Raw genomic sequence first — 18,397 nt, forward strand, 5'->3', positions numbered from 1 at the left:
TATCTTTTTTTGTTTAGTAATTTTTAGGAGGTCTTCCTATGTCATGAATATTGTCCTTGTTATGTACATTTCTAATATTTTCTTCTAGTCTGATTTTTACCTTTACTTTGTCTCTGGTGTCTCTTATCTTTTAGAAATGCTAATAAGCTTTTTGCTCTCAAAGCTGTTTATAAATACCTTTACAGTTTTATGCCATGAATATAAAGTTAGAGGTAAAAAGTTTGAAACACCATGAAGTATTAATTACTGACACTTATGGTTTGAGGTTACCGTTAAATTGCATTTGGGAATTCTGTTCCAATTGAGAAATAAGACACAAGAGTGAGAAGGAAACCAGTTATTAACTTTATACCTGATAAAACTGATTAAGTAACTGATCAGGGGAGAAAAAGACATCAGCAGCAAAAATAAAATAACAAGCAGAGTCTTGTTGAAATCCAATTTGTCTTCCTTCTGTGTACCTGAACTAAAACTAGAGAAAAACATGCAACCAGGATGAGTTCACTCACTTTGAATTCATGACCAGGGAACACAGATGGATTTCTCTGAATGTGTCACTATTTCACACATTCTGCAATTTCCTAAAGCACTCATAACCTCTTCTGCCATCCTTATTCTTAACTTATGACATTCTTATATACTGAGTAAATGGAATTGAGTGAGTGGGTAAAATGAGGTGTATAATACTCAGTATTGCAGCTGGCCGGAGAATGGAAAGGGCAGTGGTGGTAAGAAGTATTAATGATGGAAGCTAATTTGAATCAAAGGATGTGCAGAATTTAGATAGATGGAAATAAAGAAGTACATGTGTACATAAATGTGTTTAATGTATACTTTTTATTTAATCTACATTGGGTTTGACAGTAGCATTGATGTGTGTATGTGTGTGTGTGTATATGTAACTGAAATAGAATGTTTTAAAGAGGTCTGATTTATTAACCAGTGTATTTTATTGTTTCTGATGTCCTTCTTTCCTTTCCTATCTGGCATAATTTTCTCTAGTCCAAAGGACTAAAACACTTCTCTAATAATTTCTAATAGGATAAGCCTTTGGGTGACAAATTGTTTTTGTTGTTTTGTTTTTATTTTGTCTTCATTTTAAAAGGGTATTTTCAATGGATATAGAAATCTTGGCTGTCTTTTCTTTCAGCCCTTGAAAGGTATCATTCTACTGTCTTCTGGCCACCATTATTTCTGATGAGAAAGTATCCTTATCATTGTTGCCTTATATCTGTTGTGGCTTTTTTTGCTCTGTATGATTTCAACATTTTTCCTAACTTTGGTTTTCTGCATTTTGATCATGATGTGTATAGATCTAGTTTTCTTTCATTTATTCTTCTTGGAGTTTGCTGAGTCTGTCAGTTGATAACATTCATAACTTTTAGAAAGACATTTCGAAAGAATTCTTTACTTCTGATACTATATTTTTCAAATTCTAGGATTTCTGTTTGGCTCTTTTTAATAGTTTCTGTCTCTCTGTTGCAGTTCCCCTTCAGTTCATGCTTGTTGTCTACCTTTTTCACTACATTCTTTAGCATAGTTATCAGAATTCTTTTAAAGTTCCTGTTTGATAATTCTAGTCTCTACCACCTTTGGGACTGGTGCTATTGACTGTTTTCTCTTTTGATAGTAAGTCATTTCTTTTCATTTTACAAATTTTTATAATTTTTCTTTTTTATTGAATGCCAAACATATGTAAGAAGAACAGAACCTATGGTAAATAATGTTTATGCTCACAAAAGGGCATGCCTCTTATTTTGTCATGTTATTGGTGTTGAGTTGGGTTTGGTCTTTGCTTTCTATTCTGTGGTTGATCTGGGTCTGATCCTGCCTTACTTATATTAAGTCATTCCAGACTTCAGATATTTTTGAGAGCAAAGATCAGAATTTTTCTTTTAGTATGGTTTGTGATTTTCTCTCAGTTCTCCTGACCTACCCTCAGACTTCAGCTTGCCTTTTGCATCTGTCCTTCTGGAGGGATCTCTCTTAGTTCCTCTTTCTTCTCCTAGCACAGATTGCCCTGCTTGGTGCTCACTGAAATGTTCAGAGTGGCTGTGGGATTTCCCTCAGTTCTCCTTCTTTGCACTCAGACTTCCTCAGGCTCCATGCACCTGCATCTCAGTGGGATCTTTCTTGTCTCTCCAGTCCTGTCCCATGTTATCCTTTGTTTGTTTGTTTGTTTAATTTATTGGCTGTGTTGGGTCTTCATTGCTGCATGCAGGCTTTCTCTAGTTGCGGTAAGCAGGGGCTACTCTTCGTTGCAGCATGTGGGCTTCTCATTGGGGTGGCTTCTCTTCTTGCAGAGCACAGGTTCTAGGTACATGGGCTTCAGTAGTTGTGGTGCATGGCCTCATTAGTTGTGGCTCATGGGCTGTAGAGCAGGCTCAGTAGTTGTGGTGCATGGACTTAGTTGCTCCTTGGCATGTGGGATCTTCCCAGACCAGGGCCCGAATCCGTGTCCCCTGCATTGGCAGGTGGGTTCTTAACCACTGTGCTACCAGGGAAGCCCCAATAAGTCAAAATTAGTTTGAGAGAAAAATTTTCCTTACACCCAAATTCATCTGGACTCCCCAGGGAGGCGGATGGGCTCAAGGGGTACCAAGGCTCCAGTTCCTCGTAGAGTTCAGGCGAAGGAGAGAAGTACACTCTGGATCCCTTCATGGTCACCAAAACTGTTGACTTAAAAAATGCAAAATGTGAGAGCTGGGAATTAAGTTTTATTTGGGGTAAAATGAGGACTGCAGCCCAGGAGACAGCATCCCAGATAGCTCTGAGAGAAACTGTTCCCTATCCTTTTTTTTAAAATTTATTTTTAATACATCTTTATTGGAGTATAACTGCTTTACAATGTTGTGTTAGTTTCTGCTGTAAAACAGAGTGAATCAGCTCTATGTGTACATGTATACCCATATCCCCTCCCTCTTGAGCCTCCCTCCCACCCTCCCCATCCCATCCCTCTAGGTTGTCACAAAGCACCAAGCTCATCTCCCTGTATTATGCAGCAGCTTCCCACTAGCTATCTGTTTTACATTTGGTAGTATATATATGGCAATGCTACTCTCTCACTACCTCCCAGCCTCCCCCCACCAGTGTCCTCAAGTTTGTTCTCTATGTCTGCTTCTCTATTCCTGCCCTGTCACTAGGTTCATCAGTACCATTCTTCTAGATTGCATATATATTCGTTAGCATACGGTATTTGTTTTTCTCTTTCTGGCTTACTTCACTCTGTATGATACTTTAGGTCCATCCATCTCACTACAAATAACTCAAATTCATTCCTTTTTATGGCTGAGTAATATGCCATTGTATATATGTGCCACATCTTCTTTATCCATTCATCTGTTGATGGGCCTTTAGGTTGCTTTCATGTCCTGGCTATTGTAAATAGTACTGCAATGAACATTGCGGTGCATGTATCTTTTTGAGTTATGGTTTTCTCATGGTATATACCCAGTAGTGGGATGGCTGGGTCATATGGTAGTTCTATTTTTAGTATTTTAAGGACTCTCCATACTGTTTTCCCTAGTGGCTGTATCAATTTACATTCCCACCAACAGTGCAGGAGAGTTCCCTTTTCTCCACACCCTCTCCAGCATTTTTTGTTTCCAGACCTTTTGATGATGGCCATTCTGACTGGTGTGAGGTGACACCTCATTGTGGTTTTGATTTGTATTTCTCTAATGATTAGTGATGTTGAGCATCCTGTCATGTGTTTGTTGGCAATCTGTATGTCTTCTTTGGAGAAATGTCTGTTTAGGTCTTCCACCCATTTTTGGATGGGGTTGTTTTTTTGATATTGAGCTGCATGAGCTGCTTCTATATTTTGGAGATTAATCCTTTGTCAGTTGCTTCATTTGCAAATATTTTCTCCCATTCTGAGGGTTGTCTTTTTGTCTTGTTTATGGTTTCCTTTGCTGTGCAAAAGCTTTTAAGTTTCATTAGGTCCCATTTGTTTGTTTCTGTTTTTATTTCCATTACTCTAGGAGGTGGGTCCAAAAATATCTTGCTGTGATTTATGTCATAGAGTGTTCTGCCTATGTTTTCCTCTTAAGAATTTTATAGTGTCTGGCCTTACATTTTGGTCTTTAATCCATTTTGAGTTTATTTTTGTGTATGGTGTTAGGAAGTGTTCTAATTTTATTCTTTTACAGTAGCTGTCCAGTTTTCCCAGCACCACTTATTGAAGAGGCTCTCTCATCTCCATCATATGATCTTGCCTTCTTTGTCATAAATTAGGTGACCATATGTGCGTGGGTTTAACTCTGGGCTTTCTATCCTGTTCCATTGGTCTATATTTCTGTTTTAGTGCCAGTACCATACTGTCTTGGTTAATGTAGCTTTGTAGTATAGTCTGAAGTCAGGGAGACTGATTTCTCCAGCTCTTTTTTCTTTCTCAAGGTTGCCTTGGCTATTTGTGGTCTTTTATATTTCCATTCAAATTGTTAAAATTTTTTTGTTCTAGTTCTGTGAAAAATGCCATTGGTAATTTCATAGAGATTGCATTGAATCTGTAGATTGCTTTGGATAGTATAGTCATTTTCACAGTGTTCATTCTTCCAATCAAGAACATGGTATATGTCTCCATCTGTTTGTATCATCTTTGATTTCTTTCATCAGTGTCTTATAGTTTTCTGCATGCAGGTCTTTTGCCTCCTCAGGTAGGTTTATCCCTAGGTATTTTATTCTTTTTGTTGCAGTGGTAAATGGGAGTGTTTCCTTAATTTCTCTTTCTGATTTTTCACTGCTAGTGTATAGGAATGCAAGAGATTTCTGTGCATTAATTTTGTATCTTGCTACTTTACCAAATTCATTGATTACCTCTAGAAATTCTCTGATGGCATCTTCAGGATTTTCTATGTATAGTATCATGTCATCTGCAAACAGTGACAGTTTTACTTCTTTTGCAGTTTGGATTTCTTTTATTTCTTTTTGTTCTCTGATTGCTATGGCTAAAAGTTCCAAAACTATGTTGAATAATAGTAGTGACAGTGGGCACCCTTGTCTTGTTCCTGATCTTATAGGAAATGCTTTTACTTTTTCACCATTGAGAATGATGTTGGCTGTGGGTTTGTCATATATGGCCTTTATTATGCTGAGGTAGGTTCCAACCTCTATGCCCACTTTCTGGAGAATTTTTATCATAAATATGTATTGAATTTTGTCAAAAGCTTTTTCTGCATCTATTGAGATTATCATATGGTTTTTTATCCTTCAAGTTGTTAATATGATGTATCACATTGATTGATTTGCATGTATTGAAGAATCCTTTTGTTCTGGGGATAAACCCGCCTGATGTATGGTCCTTTTAACATGCTGTTGGATTTTGTTTGCTAGTATTTTATTGACGAATTTTGCATCTATATTCATCAGTGATATTGGCCTGTAATTTTCTTTTTTTGTGATGTCTTTGGTTTTGAACCCCTATTATTCTTATGAGCATTTGGTGGAAGCTTGTTGAGTTGAAAAGGAATGGCAGGTAGGTAGATTCCCTTTGTGTCTACAGTTTACAGAAATTCTAAACTGTCATGTCTGCCCCCAGCTAGCTCTTTAAATATTTTTTAAAAGTTCAGTTGTTTTCTTCTCATCCACTTTCTTTGCTTCCTAGTGCTGTGCCAAGAACAAAAGCTACTATTCATTCCTTTGGCCCTATTGGGGGCCTTCCAACTTTTATGATTTTTGTTCCTAAAAAAATCTGTCTGATGAATGTTGAAAAGCTTTGATAGGTTACATGGCTTATTCTTATTGTTACACTGGAATAGAGTTCTCTTGTGTTTTTCTATATCCTAAGAGAAGGGGAAATAATTATTAAGTAACATGAGCTACCATACACACATACCTAAAACTCTTATGAGTCATTTATACTGAATTTGACAGTTACCTTGGATAAGGTTGCCAGTAGTTGGCAGCTCATCCTTGCTGTGTCATTTTTTTAGTGTCTGATTACTGTATCTTGCCTTTATTCCCCACCCTTGTTTTTGAAGTATTGATTCTTCCTTTTTGTTTACGTAACTGTGTAGCCAGAATTTTTGAAACTATTCTTAAAAATAAGAGTAACAATTTCTTAAGAGCTATATGAATCAAAAAACGTCTTACTTTACTATAGTTGCATAAGAGAAAAATAGTTTTAGCCACTTAAACTTAGATGAAGATTAATATGTCTGTTTTTTGTCTCATTCATTGGTTCAAGATAAATGCAAGGTACTTTTTCCTATTAATAACTTGATATTTTACAAGACCATCTCATTGGTTGACAAGGTTTCTATAGCTGATAAGCGCATGTATATTCAATTTTAATGCCCCACAACTTTGATCTCTAACCCTTATTTCAGTTCTTATTCTTCAGCTTAGGATATAACTGAAAATGACAGTGGTGCTTTGGTTTAACTAATTGGTAAAGCCTGAATGGAATGCGGATAAGTAAGCCATTTTGGCAGTAAACAGAGGAGTAAAGCACGCTTTTCTCATTAGTTGTCTCCCAGGCTAAAATTAAACAGAATAATATATTGCCAAATTTTAGTGATTTATGGGGGATCTGTTCTGAGTCAACTCAGTATCATACTAATTGTCTCCACGCTTATATATCAAAACTTGTGTGTTATTTTTAAAGCCTGTGTCTCATAAATTGAGTATAATATAAAAATATCCCTTTAGATTTAAAAGAACATTATTTCTAAATTTTAGCTAAGTTGGTAAATTAATAGATTATTCTCTTTTGTTACCTGTTTAACATTCGTAAAGTTCAAGCCTTGGTGTAAGTCATTTAGTCACTTTTTGTGTAATGCAGTTATGTGCTTTAAATGAATGTTGGTGAAGTATTTAACTTTTTTCATTAAAATAAAATAAGACTTTCAAATTGTCCTTGTGAAAATATTTATTTATTTACATTTGCTTTCCTTTCCCTTTCTCTATCATCCCAGTTTTAAAGGTGTGCTAATAACTTACTGAGAAAGGTTTTAAAAATTTACTCAACACGTTTAGTTTTTGGCACATATGAAAAGAGTGTTAAAATAGCTTGCCTGATGTGGAGAATTTTATAATTCCTTAATTTACTTTTGTCTTTCACAGTTTGCATACTTTTAAATTTATAACTGCTTTATTTATATAGGTTTTTTTTGCATATTTTTATCATAATTTTTAAAAGTTTGTATTAGCTTGTACTTGAGATGTATACTATTAGAACAAAACTGATCCTGATTTATTTACTTTTAAAAATCAATGTAATTCCTTTTCTTCTTTTATCAGCTTTTAATTATAACACTTGGTGCATACAAAAGAATATATATAACTTTTGAAGAAAAATCATATAATGGGATACCATTGACTATTTGCTAAGAAGTTGATTGTCAGTTTATTTACTGTTCTGTTCCTCAGATCTTTCTTTTTATTTAGGGTTCTTTTCTGATCTTTTTCTCTTCAGTGTTTTTTTTCTTCTTTGTTTATTGTTTAATGTAGGTTTATTTTTAATTATCTAGTTTGGATTTATTGGGCTTCTTAGGTGTAAGGCTTAACATCTTTTGGCAATTCTGTAAAATTCTCAACCTTTTTTTTTTTTTTGCTTACTACGGGGCAGGCTCCATGCTAAGCCCCCCCCCCTTTTTTTAAACTTTTATTGAGATACAGTTAACAGACAGTAAACACCATATATTTAGAGTGTACAATTTCGTATCCCAGTCTCCCTATTCATTCCCTCCCAACCCTCCCCGCTTTCCCCACTTGGTGTCCCTGTGTTTGTTCTCTACATCTGTGTCTCTATTTCTGCCTTACATTTCCTCTTTCATAGTTGTTAGCATTTGCCTTATGTATTGAGGTGCTCCTATATTGGGTTCATATATATTTATAATTGTTATCATCTCTTCTTGGATTGATCCCTTGATCTTTATGCAATACCCTTTCTTGTCTCTTGTAACATTTTTAATTTTAAAGTCTATTTTATCTGATATGCGTATTGCTACTCCAGCTTTCTTTTGATTTCCATTTGCACGGAATATCTTTTTCCATCCCCTCACTTTCAGTCTGTATGTGTCCCTAGGTCTGAAGTGGGTCTCTTGGAGACAGCATATATATGGGTCTTGTTTTTGTATCCATTCAGCCAGTCTGTGTCTTCTGGTTGGTGCATTTAGTCCATTTACATTCAAGGTAATTATCAATATATATGTTCCTATTACCATTTTCTTAATTGTCTTGTTTTTGTAGATCCTCCTCTTCTTTTATGTTTCTTGCGTAGAGAAGTTCCTTTAGCATTTGTTGTAGGGCTGGTTTGGTGGTGCTGAATCCTCTTAGCTGTTGCTTGTCTGTAAAGCTTTTGATTTCTCCATCGAATCTGAATGAGATCCTTGCTGGGTAGAGTATTCTTGGTTGTAGGTTCTTCTCGGTCATCACTTTAAATATATCGTGCCACTTCCTTCTGGCTTGTAGAGTTTCTGCTGAGAAATCAGCTGTTAACCTTATGGGGGTTCCCTTGTATGTTATTTGTCATTTTTCCCTTGTTGCTTTTAATAACTTTTCTCTGTCTTTAATTTTTGTCAGCTTGACTACTGTATGTCTTGGCATGTTTCTCCTTGGGTTTATCCTGCCTGGGACTCTCTGCGCTTCGTGCACTTGGGTATCTATTTCCTTTCCCATGTTAGGGAAGTTTTCAACTATAATCTCTTCCAATATTTTCTCGGGTCCTTTCTCTCTCTCGTCTCCTTCTGGGACCCCTATAATGCAAATATTGGTGCGTTTAACATTGTCCCAGAGGTCTCTTAGGCTGTCTTCAGTTCTTTTCATTCTTTTTTCTTTATTCTTTTCCACATCAGTGATTATCAACCATTCTGTCTTCCAGGTCACTTATTCGCCCTTCTGCCTCAGTTAATCTGCTATTGGTTCCTTCTAGTGTATTTTTCATTTCAGTTATTGTGTTGCTTATCTCTGTTTGTTTGCTCTTTAATTCTTCTAGGTCTTTGGTAAAGTTTTCGATCTTTGTATCCAGTCTTTTTTCAAAGTCCTGGATCATCTTCAGTATCATTATTCTGAATTCTTTTTCTGGAAGGGTGCCTATCTCCTCTTCATTTAGTTCTTTTTCTGGGTTTTTATCCTGTCCCTTCATCTGGTACAAAGTCCTCTGCTTTTTCATTTTCTCTATTTTTCTGTGGCTGTGGTTTTCAGTTCCACAAGATGAAATACTGCTGATACTGCTTGATACTGCTGTCTGCCCTCTTGTGGAGGAAGCTATCTAGGAGCCACCTGTGTGTTTCCTCATGGGAGTGACTCTCAACCATTGTTTTTTAACAATATTGCCCCTTCTCATTCCTTAGTAACTTTCTCTGGAATCTAATTAGATATATGTTTGTTCTTTTACTTAGTCCTCATATCTTTTAATATCATTTTAATTCTTTTCTTTCATTTTTCATCTCAGATACATTCTAAATTATCATATTGTGTTTCTTCTATTTTATTAATTTTCTTTTCAACTATATCTAAACTGCTACTTAATTTGTCCAATGAGTCTTACTTCAACAACTAAATCTGTCATATTTATAATTTCCTTTTTTCTTTAAAATATGCTCTTTGCTGATACTTCCTCATTGTTTGTTCCCCTTCATGATTCCATACTTTTGTATTTTAAACATTTTCTACATATCTGTTTTTCTGTATTCACATATCTTCAGTGCTTGAGAATCTAGATTTGTTTATTTTTTCTGGCTTTTGCTCACTTGCCTTCTTGCAGTGCTTCCTGATTTTTTTTTATTATGGTACTCATTCACAGATCTTAATTTGTGGCTGTTATATTACAATGAATTGGAGACTTTTTTCAAAGAGAAAATTTTATTCTGTGTTTTGCTAGTGGCTAGCAAATATCTTGCTGATATTCCTCAGCAAGAAAATCTAAAGCTTATCTGCCTCTCTTTTCTATTGTCCCCATTTTGAGAATCCCAATTATATTCTCCCTCGTCACACGCACCTGTTTTTTAATGTTCCATTTTCAAGACGTACATAGTTTGAAGTCTTTTTAGTAATTATTTTGGTGTTTACTTCCACGTTGTTAAATAACTTGGCTTTTCTTGCTCTTTCTCGACTTCATTTTAGAGCATTATTTATTATTATTCTACTGTGGAAAATAATAATTGGCTAACCTTTACCCTCTTCAGCTCACATCACACATTCCTCTTATGTACCCATGCTCACTTTGTTGTATCCTACATTTGATTAATCAAATCATTTTTTCAGAATTTACATAGTTCTGTCTGTAAACATTGTTCATGGCACAGTCACGTTTATCCTATGGTTAGTTGTGCTTTATAACATTTGTTTTTCCTGTATTTAATAATTGTTTGTTGTTTTTAAGTTTTCCTTGTACTTGTCACTAGTTCACTATTGTCATCCTGTGCCACTTTTTTCCTGTGTTGGATCCTTTGTCTTCTGGATCCCAGTGTTTTTTTCTTGTGGTAATTCCTTCTTCTGAAGAAATACATTCTTTACTGTTAACCATGTATTATTTTGGTGTCTTTAATATTTATGTGATATTAATTATAAAATAAATTATATTATTGTAGACTTATGTGACAAGAAGCAATTCATAATAATTTAAATCTAATTGTAATTTTATTTCTCTATGTGGATTTTAGAAAAATCTTTTAACTTTTATGATTGAAGTATGTATTCTTGAATTTAAATGAATTTTTGAACTCTTTATTTAAATGTGTTCAACTTATTTCTGTAAAATAAAAAGGTTTTGATTCATAGTCTTTCATATTTTAGGCCAAATTCTATTACTAACCTAGTAACCTATTTGGATAGAATCAGTTGTTATAAAATAAGAACACTATTCAAATTATCTCTTCCGATATTTATATACTATATCTTGCTATATTTATACACTAATATATCTAGATACTATAATTTTGTTAGTTTGTGGAGTTGATGATAGTCTCTGGCATAGTAGAGCTGTTAGAATTATTTGAAAATTGGATGTAATTTTGGAAAAGTCTTATTTTGTTTTCCTTATTGTAATATAGCATTTTAAGCCTTTATTCTGTATACTAGTAGTATTTGAGAAATAGGAGAATTTAGTTTATTATGAGAAATCTGCATTCTGTTACAGGAAAAAATATATATTGTATTTTCCAACTGAATTTGATTATGACCCCGCATTTTGCAGTCATCTTGTATTTAGCTTCTCCCCGTCATTGCTTTCTGATTTGTATGTTTGAGTGAATCATTGCTCACTAGCACATGCTTTGTTACATGAGTGGAGGGATTGCTTCTGTTGTCTCAGCATGTTGCCTATGAATCTATACCGATTTCAGGCTCCTTGGAGAAGTAGCACAGTAAGATAGAACAAGAATACACATGGCAAATTTCGTTAGTTTGAAAATTCTGTGTAGAGCTTTGAAAAAGGGGGAAATTTCTCTTTTGCTTGCTTTCTGTCCTTCATCCGTGTATCTCAATCTCTGTGTGGTTCACTTTTCATAGGACTTGGTATTAATAATAATCACACTAATTGTACTAGTTGTTTTAATTACCTGCAGTATTATAGGACAAATGGGCTTTTTTCAACTATCCTGAGACTCTGCCATTTATTGTGATTCTTTTTTCAGCTCCTACCATGTGGCAGGTAATGTTTTAGTTGCTGGAGATACAGTTGAGAGCAAAACTGACTAATATCCCTTCCTTCATTTTCTATACATCGTAGTGAAGCTAAAATTGTTTTTATTAAAAAAATATATGTAGAAATGCTAAATTTTATTTACGGATATACATGGCCTGCTTCACATAAATTAAGAATAGAATATTCTGCTTTAGTTAAGTTTATGTGAGCACCTTTTTATCAGAGAGGGACAAAAATGTTTCAGTTAATAGGATGGTATTGCAACTTGTTATACTTCAGCTTTGTGTTTTATGTCAGAATGTTAGCCTGCATTTCATCTAGACAGCTCTCTCCCTTCGCTTCTGAACTTTTAAAGCCATAATTTACAGTGACTTATTAAGTGGTTATAATAGTGTTTCCTTTCATATCATGAGTTAGTTCTATAATATAAACAAAAAAGGGAGATAATATTCCATTCTCATGGCCAATATAGAAATTACTGTTTGCCTAAAAAATAAAGTTTATTATTAATTTTTAGAAGACAAATGCATTTTTAATGAGATATAATTCATATTCCGTAAAGTACAGTATTTTAAAGTGCATAATTTAGTGGTTTTCAGTCTGTTTATAAGGTTGTACAACAATCACCATTTTCTAATTACAGAACATTTCATCACTACCAAAAGAACCACATATCTACTAGCAGTTATTTCCCATTCTTTCCTGCCCCCAGGCCCCAGCATCCACTGATCTGCTGTTATCTTTATGATTTTGCCTGTCCTGGCCATTTCATGTAAGCGGAATTGTATAATATGTGATTATCTGTAACTGGCTTGTTTCACTTAGCATGTTTTCAAGGCTTATCCATATTAAAGCATGTATCAGTACTTCATTCTTTTCATGGATAAATGATTCTCTGTTGTGTGATTCTACTACATTTTGCTTATCCATTCAGCAATTCATGGACAATTCGTGTTTTTCTACTCTTTGGCTATTGTGAATAATGCTGCTATGAAAATTTGTGTACAGGTTTTTGTGTGGTATTTGATTACAGTTCTCTTGGTATATACCTAGGAATAGAATTGTTGGGTCATATTGTAAGTGTATATTTTGCTGCTTGAGGAAATGCCAAACTCTTTTCTAAATTATTTGCACTATTTTATCTTCCCACCAGTAATGTATGAAGGTTTGAATTCCTCCACATCCTTGGCAACACTTATTGTTGTTCATCTTTTTTATTATGGCTATCCTACTACTTGATGTAAAGTGATCTCAAGCTTATTATTTTTAGGAGGAATATAACAGTTTAAAAATCTTGTTTTTTAGGTGCTGTACTTCTTTGTAATGTACAAGGATTAGCAGTTAACATTGACCCTATCTTATACACTTGGCTCGTTTATCAACCTCAGAAGCGAACCAGTAAACATATGCAGCAGGTGAGAAATTTTATAATTCTCTAAATAATTTTTTTCTTATTTATTAGAATTATGCATTTCTTCTATTGATTTTGTTTATGGATGTACCAGAATTCTTCTACACCTTTCAAGCAATTCTACTTTTTAATTTCTGTACAAGAAATTACAGCTCAAAGTAGAGTTGCATTGATTGGTAAAGGGACTTGCTCTACAGTTGCTTGTATTAGTGACTACATGTTTGTTCTCAGTGTCCTGTACATAAGAATTGCTTAGGAAATGTTAGCTTTCATTTTCATTATCTCTACATTTCTTCTTCATCTGTATGTTTATTCAACAAACGTGCATGGAATGTGCCTAACCCTGGTGTTGGGATGCTTGGTTGAAAAGACTTGGGATATGGGTTTGTTTAAAGGAGTCTGGATTACAAAGGAAAAGGAGCTGATTATAGTTTCTGGAATACTTAAATGTAATTCTTTGTGTATGTCATGGTACTTAAATGTAATTCTCTGACAGATGGGTTTTATTATTCCCATTTTAAAGATGAAGAAACTGATGCTTATTGAGATTAACTTACCTATTTTCTCACATCTAGTATATCTCAAAACTAAGAATTTTTGAGGCCAAATTAATGCAGTATTGAATTGCATTTTCCCATTGACTTAATTGTAATTCTACTTGGAATAGCTTTGTATTTTTTTTCTGAAGTATCTTGAAGCTAGCTGATAGGAGAAAGTATATTATTTTATGTTTACTCAAGGATATAAAAAATTGACTAAATAGTGCAACCCGTGTCTCAAGGAGCATCTTTTTAAAAGTTTTCCTTCATTTTGTCCTAATTTCATTTGAAACTTCTTCCATCCCTTCTCCATTTCATGCTTCCTTTTATGAAATACTTACAGAATGCAGTGCAGTATGCTAGGTAGTGGGGCTACAGGAATAAAAATTTCTTCCTCTAGAGGTATTCAATGTATTTGAGACTATGAAGGAATATAGTAGCAATGCCATTCTTAGTACCTCCCTTGGTATCCATAGGAGTTTGGGTCCAGCCCTCCCTCCCCTGTGGATAGGTCCCTTGGTGTAGTACAGTTGGCCCTCTGTATCCTCGGGTTCCACATCCACAGAGGGCTGACTGTAATTGCTATGTTAGATGTATTTGCAAGAGTATATGAAACCATAAAAGGAAACATTCTCATGATCAGATGAGGGTGGGTGTTAGAAGAAGGAATTGACAATTGAGCTGAGCATCACAAGGGTAAGCCATACAAGGAAGGTTGTTCTAAACTAAACTGTGTGAGCAGAGGCAAAGAAGATGGAGTAACTTGGCAAGAAAGGGCCCTTCAGTGTTTCCAGGCTAGAGCCAAGTGTTCTTATAGAGACTGTAGAAATTGAAAACCAGTTCATGAAAGATTTTTTTGTAATGGTAAGTGTTTGAGACTTTATCCTGAATGGTACAGAGGAAGTACAGGAAACTAATATAAATAGACTTGGATTTTAGAAAGTTTAACAAAATACAGAGTATGGGTAATGGAGAAATTAAGACTAATGGCAGGGACAATTTGAGAAAAATTTAGTTGTAAAATTTTTTTCTTAGTGAGATATAGTGGACATATAACATTATATTAATTTCAGGTAGCAGCATAACAATTCAGTATTTGTGTATATTGCAAAATGATCACTGCTATAAGTCTAGTTAAATTCCATCACCATGCATAGTTAAAAATTTTTTTTCCCTTGTGATGAGAAAAGATTTACTCTCCTAGTAACTTGCAGATATATAATATGCATATTGATGATAGGCATCATATTGTACACTACATTTTATAACTGGAAATTAGTACTTTTGATGGCCTTTATCCATTATAACCCCCCACGTGCCCCACCCCTGCCATCCCCCTGTCTCTGGCAACCACCCTCTCTTCTCTGTATATATGAATTTGATGTTTTGGGGTTTTTTTGCTTCTGTTTTGTTTAGATTCCACATAAAATGTGGTATTTGTCTTTCTTTGTCTGACTTAGCAGAATGGCCTCTAGGTCCATCCATGTTGTTATAAATAGCAAGATTTTCTCTTTTTTAGGGCTGAATAATATTTTATTGTATTATAAATTTTTCATTGGTTATTTTATAAGTGATGCAGTTATCTCCAGTACACCATAGATATCCCTGAATGTCAGGTAGTGTTCTAGTAGCTTGGGTAAATTAGACATTTGTTTGATACCAAGCACCTTCAAAGATTTTAATGTTTTATTTTATTTTTATTATATTGTTTCATAAGTATTTTAAGTTAAATGTAAACATATATATTTTTCTAAGTTCAAAACTAGTCATTTCATTTAAAAGATAAACAAATACCCATAATCCTACTTGTTCAGAGTTACAAATAATATTGGGATAAATATCTTCATATTTGCATTTTTCTTCAATTATTCACTTAGAATATATTTTTAGAAGTATAACTAGTAGCTTCAGACATGTGGTTTAACATATTTTAAGACCTTTGTAATATTGCCAGTTTGATTCCAGAATTGGTGTACAGTTTATATTTTCATCAGCACTTATTATAGTGTTGTTATTTTGCTACAGTTCAGCGTATTTCAAAAATATACTTTTTAAAATGCCTTTTTTTAAAGACAGCATTCCCTCTGTAGAGAATACACCACATTTTAATTTTCTTTGTTTATTTTTTTAAATTTTCTTTTTTCTTTTTCTTTCTTTCCTTCTTTCTTTCTTTCTTTCTTTCTTTCTTTCTTTCTTTCTTTCTTTCTTTCTTCTCTCTTCTTTCTCTCTCTCTCTCTCTCTCTCTCTTTCTTTCTTTCTCTTTCTTTCTTTCTTTGGCTGCATTGGGTCTTCATTGCTGTCTGTGGGCTTTCTCTAGTTGTGGCAAGTGGGGGCTACTCTTCGTTGCGGTGCAGGGCTTCTCATTGGGGTGGCTTCTCTTGTTGCAGAGCACAGGCTCTAGGCGTGTGGGCTTCAGTAGCTGTGGTTTGTGGGCTCTAGAGTGCAGCAGGCTCAGTAGTTGAGGTGCACGGGCTTGGTTGCTCCGTGGCATCTGGGATCTATCAACCCATGACTAATCATCTTCACTTTTAAAATCTGTTGTGTGAAAAAATGCTAATATTCAGTAGTGGTGAAAATGTAGAAAATGGATGAACTCATATACTACTGTTGTGAGTGAAAATTAATAAATTTGTCAGTATCTAATAAAATTACACATGACCACAGCCTATGACCCCCAAATTCCACTTTTTGATAGAGCTGTGTTCTTTTTTCAAAATTAATTAATTAATTAATTAATTTTATTGGCTGTGCTGGGTCTTTTTTGCTGTGCTCAGGCTTTCTTTTTAGTTGTGGTGAGTGGGGGCTACTCTTCGTTGTGGTGCGCGGGCTCCTCATTGCTGTGGCTTCTCTTGTTGCAGAGCACGGGCTCTAGGTGCGTGGGCTTCAGTAGTTGCAGCACATGGGCTCAATAGTTGTGGCTCACGGGCTCTAAAGCGCAGGCTCAGTAGTTGTGGTGCATGGGCTTAGTTGCTCCGCGGCATGTGAGATCTTCCTGGAGCAGGGATCAAACCCGTGTCCCCTGCTTTGGCAGGTGGATTCTCAACCACTGTGCCACCTAGGAAGCCTGACAGAGCTGTGTTCTTACAGGACATTCATATGAGGAGTCTGTCGCTGCATGATTCTTTGCAGTGGTGTAAAATTGGAGACAACCTAAATGACTGTCTCTAACAAAGTAGATAAATAAAGCATGGCACGTTCACATGATGTATTATTTTATTGTTAAAAATTATTCAGTAGGTTTTAGTGTGGAAGTCTCAAAATTGTATTTAATGCAAAAATCAATTTCCCAAGGACATATGCAATATGAGAGTATTTATGTTTTTCCAAAGTACCCTGCATATATTACATATTATGTATCACATATTACATATGGTGTGTATTATATATAAACTATATATATAGCATGTGTTTAAGCAAGTAAATATAGGTGTAAAGACTTAAAGGATTATATCAATATCATAATAGTGATTGACTCTGGGAGGAATGGGCAGTCAGCTTTATCTGTAATATTTTTCTCCTTAAAAAAAGCAAATATGATAAATTAATTGCCAGCAACTATTGGTTATAATGAAAATATGGATATTCTTTTATTGTTTATAATTTCCTATATTTTTACATTTATTAAATTAATAATAAAGGAAAATTTCATAGGAAGAGGGTCAAAAGACTTTTTAGGTATTTTGGGATCACAGGATATTGATGAGGCAAGAATAGGACAGATCAGGGGCTAGGGTACAATGGAGATTTGGGGAAATATCCCATACCAGAAGGCAGAAGAATGAAACCAGAACAACAGGAGGTTGCTAAAAATAAATGCTGCTTCTTTTAATATTTTTGACTGGGGTAACCGTATTTCCAAAAAGTGATGGGAGTCTTACTCATCTTACTCTTTATCTAGTATCTCTTCATACCTGACATGTAGCACCTATATTAGCAATCATTCAGCAAATATTTATGGAGGGTCTCTGTTGGACACCATTATAAGCATTTAGGATAACAGCTGTGTAGAAGACTTGTAAGAGCCTTGCTCTTTTGTTAGAAGGGGTTTTTATTTGGCCTTTTACTGTAATTTTACCTATGTGAAAATGCACCCAGAGTCTTAATCACCAAAAGAAAGATTTTTTGTTTGTTTTTGGGTATTGTCAATACCATGGTTTCCATTAATCTCATCTTACAACTATCATGCATGAATTAAGTATCACACTATTCAGCACATGATTTTTCTCCAGTTACTTATTATATGTTAATTTTGATTCTAAACTTGGTTGTAACTTCTTAGAGAGCTGCATTACATTCCAGGCTTATAAATGATGGCCAGGAAATTGAAGGGATTATGGAATCACTAAATGTTAGAACATAAACGGATTTTGTAGTAGACATCTTCACCCCCCCATATTTTATAGGTTAGCAAGTTTAAATTAGACTCTGCATTTCTCATCTGGGTCTTAAATACTATTTCCTATTTAGATTTGTATAAATATTATCAGTTTGACTAAATACTTAACATGAAAGCAGGTATTCTGCATTGTGGTGTTTCCCACAATATATTTAATCTTTCATTTTCTCATGATCAGTTTTCTTGTCCTTTTACTCACCCTAAGAAACAACTTGTGAAATAATTTGGCTCTTTTCCGTTATATCATATGGTTATATAATGTACATATGTTCTCTTTGAAGTATTTATTCATAATTTAAATAATATTAAATAAGTATCATAAGTTGGGCGAAATTTAAAGTTGGGTGGATCTATAAACGTGTGGGTGTTGTAGTGTTGAGGGTAACAGTAGACCACACTGCAGCCTAACCAGCGCACCCCCCCCCCCCACCCGCCAGATTCACCATCTGATGCAGCTGTAT

At 34.7% G+C, this 18,397-nt stretch overlaps 1 protein-coding gene across 9 annotated transcripts in view; it reads left to right on the forward strand.

The window, feature by feature from the left end:
• Positions 1-18,397, forward strand: part of VPS13B (vacuolar protein sorting 13 homolog B) — a 773,631-nt gene that overhangs the window by 309,363 nt on the left and 445,871 nt on the right. For 8 of the 9 annotated variants that reach the window (XM_057735654.1, XM_057735658.1, XM_057735653.1 and 5 more), the window contains one exon: positions 12,896-13,005. In XM_057735654.1, coding sequence (XP_057591637.1) covers positions 12,896-13,005 — 110 coding nt within the window. Of the gene's footprint in view, positions 1-12,233; positions 12,363-12,895; positions 13,006-18,397 lie in introns of those variants that run through there. The other variant, XM_057735662.1, reaches the window with a different exon arrangement.

This window comes from Hippopotamus amphibius, chromosome 5, assembly GCF_030028045.1.
Source record: "Hippopotamus amphibius kiboko isolate mHipAmp2 chromosome 5, mHipAmp2.hap2, whole genome shotgun sequence".
Lineage (NCBI taxonomy): Eukaryota > Metazoa > Chordata > Mammalia > Artiodactyla > Hippopotamidae > Hippopotamus > Hippopotamus amphibius.